This window comes from Gossypium hirsutum, chromosome D06, assembly GCF_007990345.1.
Source record: "Gossypium hirsutum isolate 1008001.06 chromosome D06, Gossypium_hirsutum_v2.1, whole genome shotgun sequence".
Taxonomy (NCBI): Eukaryota; Viridiplantae; Streptophyta; class Magnoliopsida; order Malvales; family Malvaceae; genus Gossypium; species Gossypium hirsutum.
This window is the reverse complement of record NC_053442.1, coordinates 14809543-14820916: the sequence shown is the minus strand read 5'-3', so window position 1 is coordinate 14820916 and position 11374 is coordinate 14809543. Positions and strand designations below refer to the sequence as shown.

At 34.2% G+C, this 11374-nt stretch overlaps 2 protein-coding genes across 2 annotated transcripts; both read left to right on the top strand.

Annotated features, from left to right (window-relative positions):
* The first annotated feature begins 3310 nt into the window (after positions 1–3310).
* LOC107901053 (proteasome subunit alpha type-6-like) lies at positions 3311–6731 on the top strand. The gene is made up of 9 exons (NM_001326899.1): positions 3311–3449; positions 3538–3632; positions 3722–3803; positions 4218–4314; positions 4720–4778; positions 4946–5028; positions 5560–5655; positions 5773–5832; positions 6463–6731. The coding sequence occupies exons 1-9, from the start codon at positions 3374–3376 to the stop codon at positions 6553–6555; spliced, it is 741 nt and encodes a 246-aa protein (NP_001313828.1). The 5' UTR covers positions 3311–3373; the 3' UTR covers positions 6556–6731.
* Positions 6732–8419: 1688 nt separating this feature from the next.
* On the top strand, positions 8420–9474 carry LOC107901054 (uncharacterized). The gene has a single exon (XM_016826895.2). It carries the CDS (start codon positions 8816–8818, stop codon positions 9236–9238), a length of 423 nt encoding a protein of 140 aa, XP_016682384.1. The 5' UTR covers positions 8420–8815; the 3' UTR covers positions 9239–9474.
* Positions 9475–11374: the final 1900 nt, after the last annotated feature.

Here is an 11374-nt window from a genome sequence, read left to right as displayed (position 1 = left end):
AAATTTGGCCATTAAATCTCCTCACTGCATCTCTTTGTGCATAAACTCTTCACATTAACTTTGGATCTATTACTTCTAGCATTGTAAGAATTGGCTTGTCTCTCACATCTAAAAGTAAGTTGTTGAAACTCTTACACATATTGTTCAGAAGCATATCACATCTAGAAAAAAGTTATAAAGTACGATTTAGACCATTTCTGAGTTGGTTTCTTTTTCAACTACTTGTAAGCACTATCACATTTCTTCTCAATCTTCTCAATTCAATAATTAAATTCACCAATATAGCTAGCTCGTGCTGCTACCCATAAATAGTCTTCAAGGGACTTTCCTCGATGGGCATTAATCTTAGAAAATTTTTGTTACATATGACGAACACAAAAACGATGTTCAACATTTAGAAAAAATGATTGTACAATAGGAATGAGACCCTACAAATAAAACAAACATGTTAGTCTATCGTGAAACATATAATAAGGTATGTAGCTACTTGCTAACCTTTTACCTAATATAAAAGTCCAAGTACGAGAGTTTTTGTTGTTTAAATCATTGGCTAGCAATTTTGGAAACCAACCCCCACCTGTTATTGTTCTCTCTCTCTCAACAACTACATAAGCTATCGAATAGATGCAATCATTGGAATCTATACCTATTACCATAAGCAACTCTCCACCATATTTGCCCTTTAACCAACATCCATCTATCGAAATGGGTGATTTACAACCAGCCAAAAAGCCATCCTTCAATGCTTTAGTGCATATTTGAAAAAACGATCTCTCTAATGCAAAATGGTGTTGGACCTAGGATTTATTTTTCTTACCTCTCTGCAATAGTTTGATAGTTTAGAGTATTGGTCTTCATCCTTCCCCCTAATAATCTCCAATGTTTTTACTTTAGTCCTATATCCCTTCATCTATTTTATTTCAAGATTTAATTCCTTTCTGATCTTAGTTAAAAACGTATTCACCTTCATTTTAGGGTCATTGTGAAACACATCTAAAAACCTATGTGCCAACATTCAACGGATGCAAATTTCTCTTAAAAATTTTACTACAGTTATGTTCACTCACAATGCTTTTGATTTGAATAGTCATTTTGTTTGACATTTTCGAAGCTCGTACACAAGAAAAAAAAATTCTTTGCACCTTACATCCATTTTATCTTTATCATTATGTTTAAAATTGATCCCAAGCTGATTAACTAATGAATATTAAATTCATCAAAATTTTTAAATATCACGCTTACAACAAATTTAGGATATATCCCTTTCATCATCAAATTCAGGAAGTTTTCGTTTTCTCTTGACATCACTATCACTAATAGCATAATCCAAATATAGTAACCAAATCCAGAAACAAACTCATCATCTACTGAATCATGTGACCTTCTAATTAGCTTTTTATCAATCACTTTTTTATTTTTTGTTTTTTTTGTCTCTTTCCAATCATGGATTAATGCACTATAATTTAACATTTGTGTAGGCTCATTCAAACATCTCAACGACAAATCAGTTGAGTTACACCAATCAATATAATCTGCCTCGTCTTCATCATATATATTTTCAACATTAATACAACATAGATTCCATTAATGATAGATTTTTATTATAAAATAATTAATATGATGCACTGCAAAATCAAATAACAAAAATAATACAAAAATTTAGCAAACCTAATTGAAATGTCATAATTGTAAGTGTTACTAATTAAAATACCACCATTATAGTACAATATTAGTTGGCAATCAACCATTATTGAGTAATAAAGAGATATTTCAATTCAAATAAAAATAGGGAGAAAGGAAAGAAATAAAAACATTAATAAGAAATAAGAAGATTCAAATCAAATCTTAAATCTATAGTGTCACATTAGTTAATTTTAATATTTTTTAAAAAACCCTAATACTTACTAATAGATCATTTAGGTATTTTAATGGGTCGAAAATTACATATTGGATTTAAATGATTTTAAACCAATCGAGATTGCATAAGTTTTCTTTTTGAAAGAGAGATTACCTAATTTTAGGTATTTGCCAAAACTAGTGACTGTAAAAGAGTATTAGTTCTTTTATTTTAAAAGAAAAAGCAAAAAGTTCATCAAAATAATAATAGTAGTTATTTATGATATATTAATCATTCCTAACTGAGTTGGTACTTGGTTAACCCGTGAAACCAACTTAGTCAGGAGTTTTATTAATAATATATATAAAAGTTAATGGGGCAACAAATTAGAATAACAACACATCCTACAAAATAACAACACGATTAATTACAAATAAAACACCAAATCAAATAAGCCAAAATAAAAATTGCATTTAGAACCACATGATGAAATAGAGCACCAAATTAAATAAACAGGTATGGAAATTGCATTCAGAACCACATGTTCTCATCATTTTAATAGTTGCACGTCGTGACGATCATAAAAGCTAGTGGAGGAGAGATATAACTAGAAGGATAATTAAATTGGTAGTAATAGAAAACTACTAGATATGCACCACTATAAATAATCCTTAATAATAGCATCTTAGTCTCACTACTGTCAGATTGCATCAACAATGAACTTTGATTGAGGGTGGGTTTGGATGGGCGATTGGGTGCGGTGTGTTTAGCTTACTTTTTGTCTCACGCTACAGTATCTAATCTCACCGCCACCGCTGTTTTTACACTAACCGCAAGTAAACACACCGTCCATCCAAACTCACCTTGATAATGATAACGTGAAAGATCACCGAAAGATTATGCTGATGCACAAAACCAGTCCCCTAAGGCTAAATCAATATATATTAGGTTGGCCCAACCTCCTCCAAAACTAAAAGAAACAACTAAAGAAATTACTAAAAACTAAAACTGCTAGCATCGTCATCACTTAAAAAGAAAAAAACAATAGAGTGAACTATTGTCATCACCACCACTTTTGGAGAAAGCAAAACTTACTTTATTTATAGACATGCTTTCACGGATACCCCGTAATTCATCTGTTCTATTTAAAAGAAAAAAATCAAGGTTTTATTTGAAAAAGAACTAAAGCAGGAGTACTTATACGTATTTTTACAAAAGTTGAACGGAGGAAAACCGCAAAACCCTATTTTTCAAAGCGCCGCAACGTTCGTATCAGAAAAAGGACGCGATTGTGAAAAAGAGAAAAGTAACCAGGAAAAAGAATAATTTAAAAACAAATTAAAGAAGGCTATTTTGGACAAATAACTCAGTTTTCTTTAATTGTGAGTTAACTCGAGAGAGTCATAAAAGCGCTTAACAATTTCGTTCTTGGAGAAGAAGCTTTCTCTTTTCTAAATAAGAAATCTGTGCATCAAAAACACAAAAACAACAAAAAAGAAGAAGGAACAAGACAATTCCAAAGGAACAAGAGAGAAAATGAGTCGAGGAAGTGGAGGCGGATACGATCGCCATATTACCATCTTCTCCCCCGAAGGTCGTCTTTTCCAAGTCGGTATGTATATTCACTCTACTAGCCTGCCTTCTTTTTGATTCCTGTAAGGAGCTTTGACCCAATTTTGGTTTTGGAATAAATTGAGCAGAGTATGCGTTTAAGGCAGTGAAAGCAGCTGGGATTACATCAATTGGTGTTCGAGGGAAAGACTCCGTCTGTTTTGTTACTCAGAAGAAAGTTCCCGTCCGTACTCTCCCTTTATTTACTTTTCCTGGTTTATTTAAGGGGTTTTCACGATTTGGGTATTTAATTTTTTGAATAATGTAATGCAGGACAAGCTTTTGGATCAGACTAGCGTCACTCATCTTTTCCCTATTACTAAGTTCCTTGGATTGTTGGCTACTGGCATGACAGGTTTAGTTTTGTTAAATGCCATTTTTTTTCTTGATATTGTTTGTTCGAATTGGGAAGATTTTGTTCTGTTAACTATTGAACTAGGGTTTTTGAGATATTAAGGATTCTGGATTAATGTACTTATAATCAGTCTAAATTAGGGTTGCAAAAATTTCCAAAACTGCATCAAAGGTATGCAAGCTGTAGAAGTAACAACTAGAACAGAATGGTTTTCTTAATAAGCTAACTGTTGCTGACCCTGGCATTCACATGATGATCGGCATTCTCCCATTAAATAGCTTGCTTATCATCGGCATAGAACTCAAATATAGTTTTGTTCACTACATTAGATTAATGCTTAAGGTTAAATTTTCTTTCTTGCTATGCAAATACTGTATGAGGGATGCTTTGATAATTGGCTCTGTCGCTCTCCAGCTGATGCAAGGACCTTGGTCCAGCAGGCAAGGAATGAAGCAGCTGAGTTTCGTTTCAGATATGGATATGAGATGCCTGTGGATGTATTGTCCAAATGGTATGGTTTCTTATATTTTCTTCAGTTGAAAGTAGCGATGTTTAGTTGTCTTCCTGTTCGTGGCTGTTGTATTTGTAGAGTTCTTCCAGATAATGCTGAATAAATTTAGTGACATCAAGAACTGGTCATTTTGATATAAGCTGGCTGCAAGTTTATGCCTTTGTATGTGTTCTGGTAAAAATTGGACAAAAACGTATGACCCTGATTCATTACTGCTCATCTTCACATATTGGAGGCAATGCACTTTATTTTTGTTAGTTCGTGAATATAATCTTAGTTCTAAAATCAATAACTGACTGCATTTCATGTTACTATTAAATTCATTGATTTTTCTTTGATATATGGGTTTTTGTGCATCTCGATGATCGTACAACTTATTTGGAGTAACGTGCTTTATTGATGTAGGATTGCTGACAAATCACAGGTTTACACTCAACATGCTTATATGAGACCTCTTGGAGTTGGTATGTCTATGATTTCTTTAAAATCTTATGAATATGATTTTATTTTAATTACTTGTATTTGTAACAGTAGATTTTTTACAATTTTTCAATTAGATATATGCTAATGTATTTCCAAGTAACTTTCTCTAATATTGGCTGTAATATCTTTCATATAATTTTCTGTGAAGTTGCTATGGTGTTGGGTATTGATGAAGAGAAGGGGCCCCAACTCTACAAATGTGATCCAGCAGGCCATTTTTATGGCCACAAGGTAGTTTGCAAATTAATTTTCAGTGCTCATTGAGTTTGGATTATTAACATTGGTTCTAATATCTGGTTCCAGAAGCATATGTTGTTATTATTATGGTTATGATTCATTGCTGTTTTCCTCTAATAGTTCTCTTTGACCTTATAATTTTCAAACATGTATTTGCATTGTGGGTGTAGTAATATAATTGCTGAAGATATTTTTATTTTTGTTTATAATGTATTTCCGATAATGGAAGACCACAAAACCATAGAGTTTGGAAGGTCACATCCGAATAAAAAAATTTCTTAAAAAGAGATTTATACAACAATCTAATATTGGTTATCCAGTACCATCATATTGTGGGTCTTTTCTAACTTGAGTTAATGATATTGACTATTTCATTTTCTTTGTCTTTCTCTTTAGGCATGAAAGTAGCGTGTTTGTTCTCCAATCTGAATTTATTTGTGCAATAGCATGGGTTCAAAATTATTTTTGACCAATTTTATGGTAAGCGCTTTGCTGCTGGGATGAATTTTAACTGGTATGTTGCAGGCAACCAGTGCTGGATCAAAAGAGCAAGAGGCAATTAATTTCTTGGAAAAGAAGATGAAGAATGACCCTGCTTTTACTTATGAGGAAACGGTGCAGGTATTTATACTTTTACTTTTGTTATTAATGGTAAAGGAAGTTTCCAAAGACTGCACGTTCAACAATAGCTAAAATAATCACATTTATCTAATGCTTCCTATTACTTCTATTCTTCAGACTGCTATTTCTGCTCTACAGTCTGTTCTTCAAGAGGATTTCAAGGCTACTGAGATAGAGGTATAATGAGGCTGCTCATCCTTCTACTACTAGTTATAGAATTTATTATCTTGCCATTATAAGTTTGCACCATCTAAATGTTTGAATGATTGAATACCATTGGTGCTTTTCTCATGTCTAATAAATGTTCCCTGAAGATAAGCTGTGTATATAATTAGCATAATTTTTGGCCAAAGGAAACACCAGTATTAAAAGCCTGCTAATTTTAACTACTTTGGACTCCTCTATAAACTATAAGAAACTCGAGCATACTGTTGATGTGATTTGAAAACGACACACTATGGGGTTGTCCAGACATGCGGAAGTGCCACACACATGTATTTGCTTTTTTAGCCTGATGGACACACAGGTAGTTAAAATCTAGCTGGTTTGAAGTACCATGGAATCCTGTGTGTAACCTACTAGAAACTTGCACGCAATACCAATGTGGGATCTGAAGACAACCCACTATCAGGATATCCTTTGTTTGTCTCAGAGTCTGCTTGTGGTGTATTCTCACTCTAATGCATTTGATTATGGTTCTTAATAAAATTGCATAGATATATTCCCTGTACTAGCTGAAACTGGAATTATTGTTGTTTTTCCCCATTTGAACTGTAATTGACATACATATCTTTTAATGTTTGGCAGGTTGGAGTGGTGAAAGCTGATAATCCAGCTTTCAGAGTGTTGTCAACAGAGGAAATTGATGAACATCTGACAGCTATTAGTGAGCGCGACTAGTGAGCATGGACCAATATTAGCTGCTGCAAAAACCTTTCTATTATTTGAAACAACATACATGCTTTAGTTGATCATGATGTTTGAGAGGGATTGAACGAGGGTTAGAAGAGCTTTACATTTATGTTGCCTCCTATTACTGCTCGAAACTTTATAATTAAATTCATGTTATTTCTGAATTGACTTCCTCCGAGATGAAGCAGCCTGCAGGTGCATTTAGATTATAATTGTCCAAAATTGTTGAAAGTCTGCAATTTGCTATTATAATTTGTCCAGTTAACATGTCCTATGATGTGTTTGATGGGGCCTAATCATATATGGTCAAGTGGTGTGGTCCATGGTGGTGGGTCTTTGGTTTTTCGTCTCATCTTTCATGACAGCAAACATGTTGCAATGCAATTATCTCTTGGTCTGGATAATACGCAAAAGTAAAATAATATTTCAGATAAAAAGGTAAAGGGTTTAAAAACAAACGCAAAATAGAACAAGAAATGGATAGCAATATCCGTATCTATCATAAAAAACATATGCCACCAAACACTGAGGCATCAGTTGTAGTTATCTGGTCCCAACAACAAAATGAAGAAAAGATTCCCCTTGCCGGTGAAGGTGTGAAAGAGGAGTCCTTTCATAAGGAAGCTGCCACTGCCACACCTCTTCAACCGGTTTTGGCCTTGCCTTTGTCCGTATAGAAGAAGAGTGAGCAAATCTTGCACATGGTTCATTTGCCTTGCACCATTGTCTTTTTCTGACGTTAAATGAAGTCTGATACCGCTCTCTTTTAGCATGAAGAAAGAGTAGACATACGAATTCTTAATTAAACTTAGCTAAACCTTTGCAGCATGGTTGGAGAAAAAGAACGTCATAAGCTTTGGCCGTCACAGACAATAAAGCCTCCTCCTTTAGCTGTTCTGGTTCCAACCCAAGCTAAGTCTCTTCCTTTTCTGTACAATCTTTTGATCGAGCTGTCCCTGGTTTCAGCACAAAATACACCATTTTTATCTACAAAATCCTTTCAATAATGCTTCTCCCAAGTTTAGTCACCCGCTACTAGAAGAAACAAACAAAGTGTCTAAAAGATAAAAAATAATACCTTGGAAGCTTACCTGCAACAAGAATTTTGGATGCCAGTGGCAGTTCCAAGTAGGTGAGGAGATATAGGCAAAATGAAGACGATTTGAAGTACCGAGTTCATCAGAAAAACCCACGAAAAAGACCCAACAACTTCTAAAGGGAACTGAAAAATGCTGCTACAAAGATGTTTGTTTGAGAGAAATCTCTGATAGTGAGATATGATGATTGTGAACTATTCTAAATGCTATGATTTGAATTTTCTGCTGGATTATTAAGAAGAGTAGTTGGAATTGTGTATAGGACTTCCACTACCCTCCAATTATCAAGCACCACATGTCCGCTGAAATGGAAGAAGATAAGAAAAAGACCCATAGTTGTTATATTTATAACTAAAAGATTAAAACCCAGATTTTGAACATCATCAAAGTAGTAATGGACAGTTTCATTGATTAAAAGCTTCATATTAGATCAGCATTGTGGGGTTGTATGGGAATACATTTACTACCATTACAGTAGAAACCACAAATGTGGTTCTATATTTTCTTTTAAGCTGGACTCAGTTTCATAAGATTTGGAGCAATGCATTGAAGAGTAGTATCTCAACACTGAACCTAGACATATTCATATACGGTCAATTAATGTAACTATTATGATCGTGGTTATGAATTTTAGACGGAAAAAGGTTTCATCTTGATTGGGTTTTTGATTTAAAAGTATATTGTTGCTGTGGTCACATCTGGCTGTCTGGTGGCAGCAATTTTAGCAGCCGCAGGTTTTCATTTGAATCCCAAAGTCTCAATCACGTCAACCATGCCAAAATCCACAATACTTGGATCTATAATGGGTTTAGTTTCTCCTCATCTCATTTAAGTTAATCAGTTTTTATTATTTTAGTTTATGTTGGAATATATTTCATAGTAATTTTGATAATTTCTGATTTATCTGTGGGACAGCCACAAGCATGGCAAATGGAAATTGGCAACCACTTTATTCTTTTGCTTAAATTTCATTTGTCTTTTTTTTTTTATCACATCCACATGACATAACTTTTTTTAACTTACCTGTTCCTCTCCCTTCACAATATAAGAGTTGCACAGAACACAAAACAGAAAACAAAACATAGTTTAGAAAACATAGAAATAAGAACAGAGCAACAAAACGAAGGAATATTCAATGTTTGTTCCCTGCAATGGCGGTTTCAAGCATAGACACTCAAAACCCACCCAGCAAAGCGACAGCTCCGATCGAAATTCACTGCGTTAAATGTGAGTCCTGCGGCTTCACAGAGGAGTGCACCCTTGCATATATACTGCGTGTCCGGGAACGTTACCAAGGCCGTTGGATTTGTGGGCTGTGCATCGAGGCCGTCAAGGATGAGGCTCTGAGATCGGATACGCTTATTTCCACCGAGGAAGCACTGGACCGACACATCAAATTCTGCAATCAGTTCAAGGCGTCGAGTCCTTTAGATGAAACGGAGCACCCTATCTCGGCCATAGGGAGGATTCTTCGTCGAAGCCTGGATTCACCCCGGCCTCTTAGGTCTAACTCAAGTGGAGTCTTTCCAGGATTTGAAGAAGTCACTCAAGGCTCCATCTCTTCATCCGTCTGAGAGCTGTTTCTCACCTCTTTCCGGCTTGATTATTCTTCCCAAGTTTTACGGTTACTTGGTAGTGCATGGAAAACAGAGGAATTCTGTTTGAATATAAGATTGTTAATAATTATATATGTCTTAATTGCTGTAATGTTTTGGAATCTGAATTTAATGAACCTTGTAGTGTAAACAGCATGTATATCTGATGAACAGCTTCGGCTTTCAAAGTTTATAAGATTTAGAGTATCTGAGTATGTTCTTTGTGATGAGCACAATCCGAGCATATTATAATCTTACAGCATGTGTTATATATTATGACTTGGAACAGCCCAGATTAGCCAGCTGCCACTCTAGCTGCTGTGCAGTCTCAATTAGCATGATGTACAACACAAATATCTTGGTTTTTCTTTTTGGAACTTTCCCAACCCATAAAAAAGAAAAGAAAAAAAATTCCGACATTTTTTAAGAATCTTATTGCCCCAAGACCAAGGGGGTTGTGGCAAAAGAACATTGCTCCAAGTCACTGCTGTTTTTGACTTAGAATTCCCCAGGATTCATGGGTCAAGCAAGGTCGTTTCTTGCACTTTTTCAGTAGTAGTTTCACCTAACCTATAATAAATTTAGCATTCATTCTAGCTTGGGGGAACTGGGACACCAGACCTAGAGCTTTGAGAATCCTTTTCTTAATAAACTTTCCTTCTAATGTAGTTGCATTCCAAGTGTGGGGATTTTTATTTAAGTGAGCCCACACTGAAAGCAATGGGGATGAGATGAGCAGCATAGATTCAATAATATCATAAAATATCTTGTCAAGTTGGACTAAGAGCAAAATCACTGTCATCACCAAATTTATACACAACATTTTATATGCTCTTAATTCCAGAAGCTCCAAGCATTTGCTTTATGGATCTATCAATGGCAAGCTTTGTCCTAATTGGATTTGGTGAGATTGTCTACATATAGTGAGTTCTCCTAAAGACCACTTTCTTCCACAGCTTGCTCAAGCAACTTAAACCCCTATAGTTCTATCATGGATCATTCCAACGGCTTCAATGCATGCCTCAAAAACATGCCAATTCTTTGGCTAAAGTTTATCCTTTGTGCCAAGTGCAGTTTCATAATTCATCCTGACCTTGCATTTTGCCTCCTTTGCTCAAAAAATAGACAAGTTAGTTTTTATAAATTAAAATTATTTTTTTAAAAATTTTATTTATTTTTATTATTAAAAACCGGTGACAGTTACCCGTGACATATCACGTGTACTTTATGCTAATATACAAAAACTAATTTTTAACTAAATAAAATTTTTAATAAATGAAAATTTTATTGATAAACCAACTATTTATTCATAAAATTAATTTGCCCCTTTGCCTCTCCCAAAAGTTTATCACTATATCAATCATCAGACAAACAGTTCCTTTGATGAAACCTCTTGTTTCACACTCCAGCTAATTAGATTTGTGTTTCTCCAATTCATATCTTTTACTCTGGAGTTCCTTAGTGTGGGCTTTTCATCTATATCAAGTTATTTTATCATAGTTGTGCAAAATTTAGCTTTTGGGGGTTTGCTTTGTTGGCTATATGGTCGGTTGCATTCTTGTATTTATCTATTGGCCCATTGGGAAATACTTAGCGGATTACTTCGTTTGTTCTTTGAAAACGCCTTGCATTTATTGAAAATTTCACCGACTCTTGCTGACCTGAGGTTACTTTGTTGCCATTAGGGAGTAGAGCTCTTGATCGATGTTCTAGCTGTGCTGCTTTTGTTGTTAGCTGTGTTAGATTCAAATTATTTTGAGTTTGAAATATCATGGCTTGAATTAGTTCGAGTTTAATAATTTTCAAGTTCGAATTTTTTTTGGGCTCAAGTTTACTCAGGTCTTTTAACTTTTCATGTCTAAAATGAACAAATGAATGTCTAAATTTATTTGAGTCTGGCCACACATTTACGTAGTTCATTCTAGTTGTAGTTCAGAATATTATAAAAATTTATAAAATTATTAAACTTTTGTAAAACAAATATAGAATTATAAAATTATAAACAGTTATTAGAAAATTATAATAATTATCGATAAATAATAAAAAATTCTATCAAACTACAATACTCATAAAATGTTTATATATATATATATATTACTCCATTTTGCTTTATTA

Coding starts and splice junctions, on each gene's coding strand:
- LOC107901053 (NM_001326899.1), top strand. CDS start 3,374: ATGAGTCGAGGAAGTGGAGGCGGATACGATCGCCATATTACCATCTTC. Junction 3,633..3,721: donor TTACTCAGAAGAAAGTTCCC/GTCCGTACTCTC, acceptor AATGTAATGCAG/GACAAGCTTTTGGATCAGAC. Junction 5,029..5,559: donor GCCATTTTTATGGCCACAAG/GTAGTTTGCAAA, acceptor GGTATGTTGCAG/GCAACCAGTGCTGGATCAAA.
- LOC107901054 (XM_016826895.2), top strand. CDS start 8,816: ATGGCGGTTTCAAGCATAGACACTCAAAACCCACCCAGCAAAGCGACA.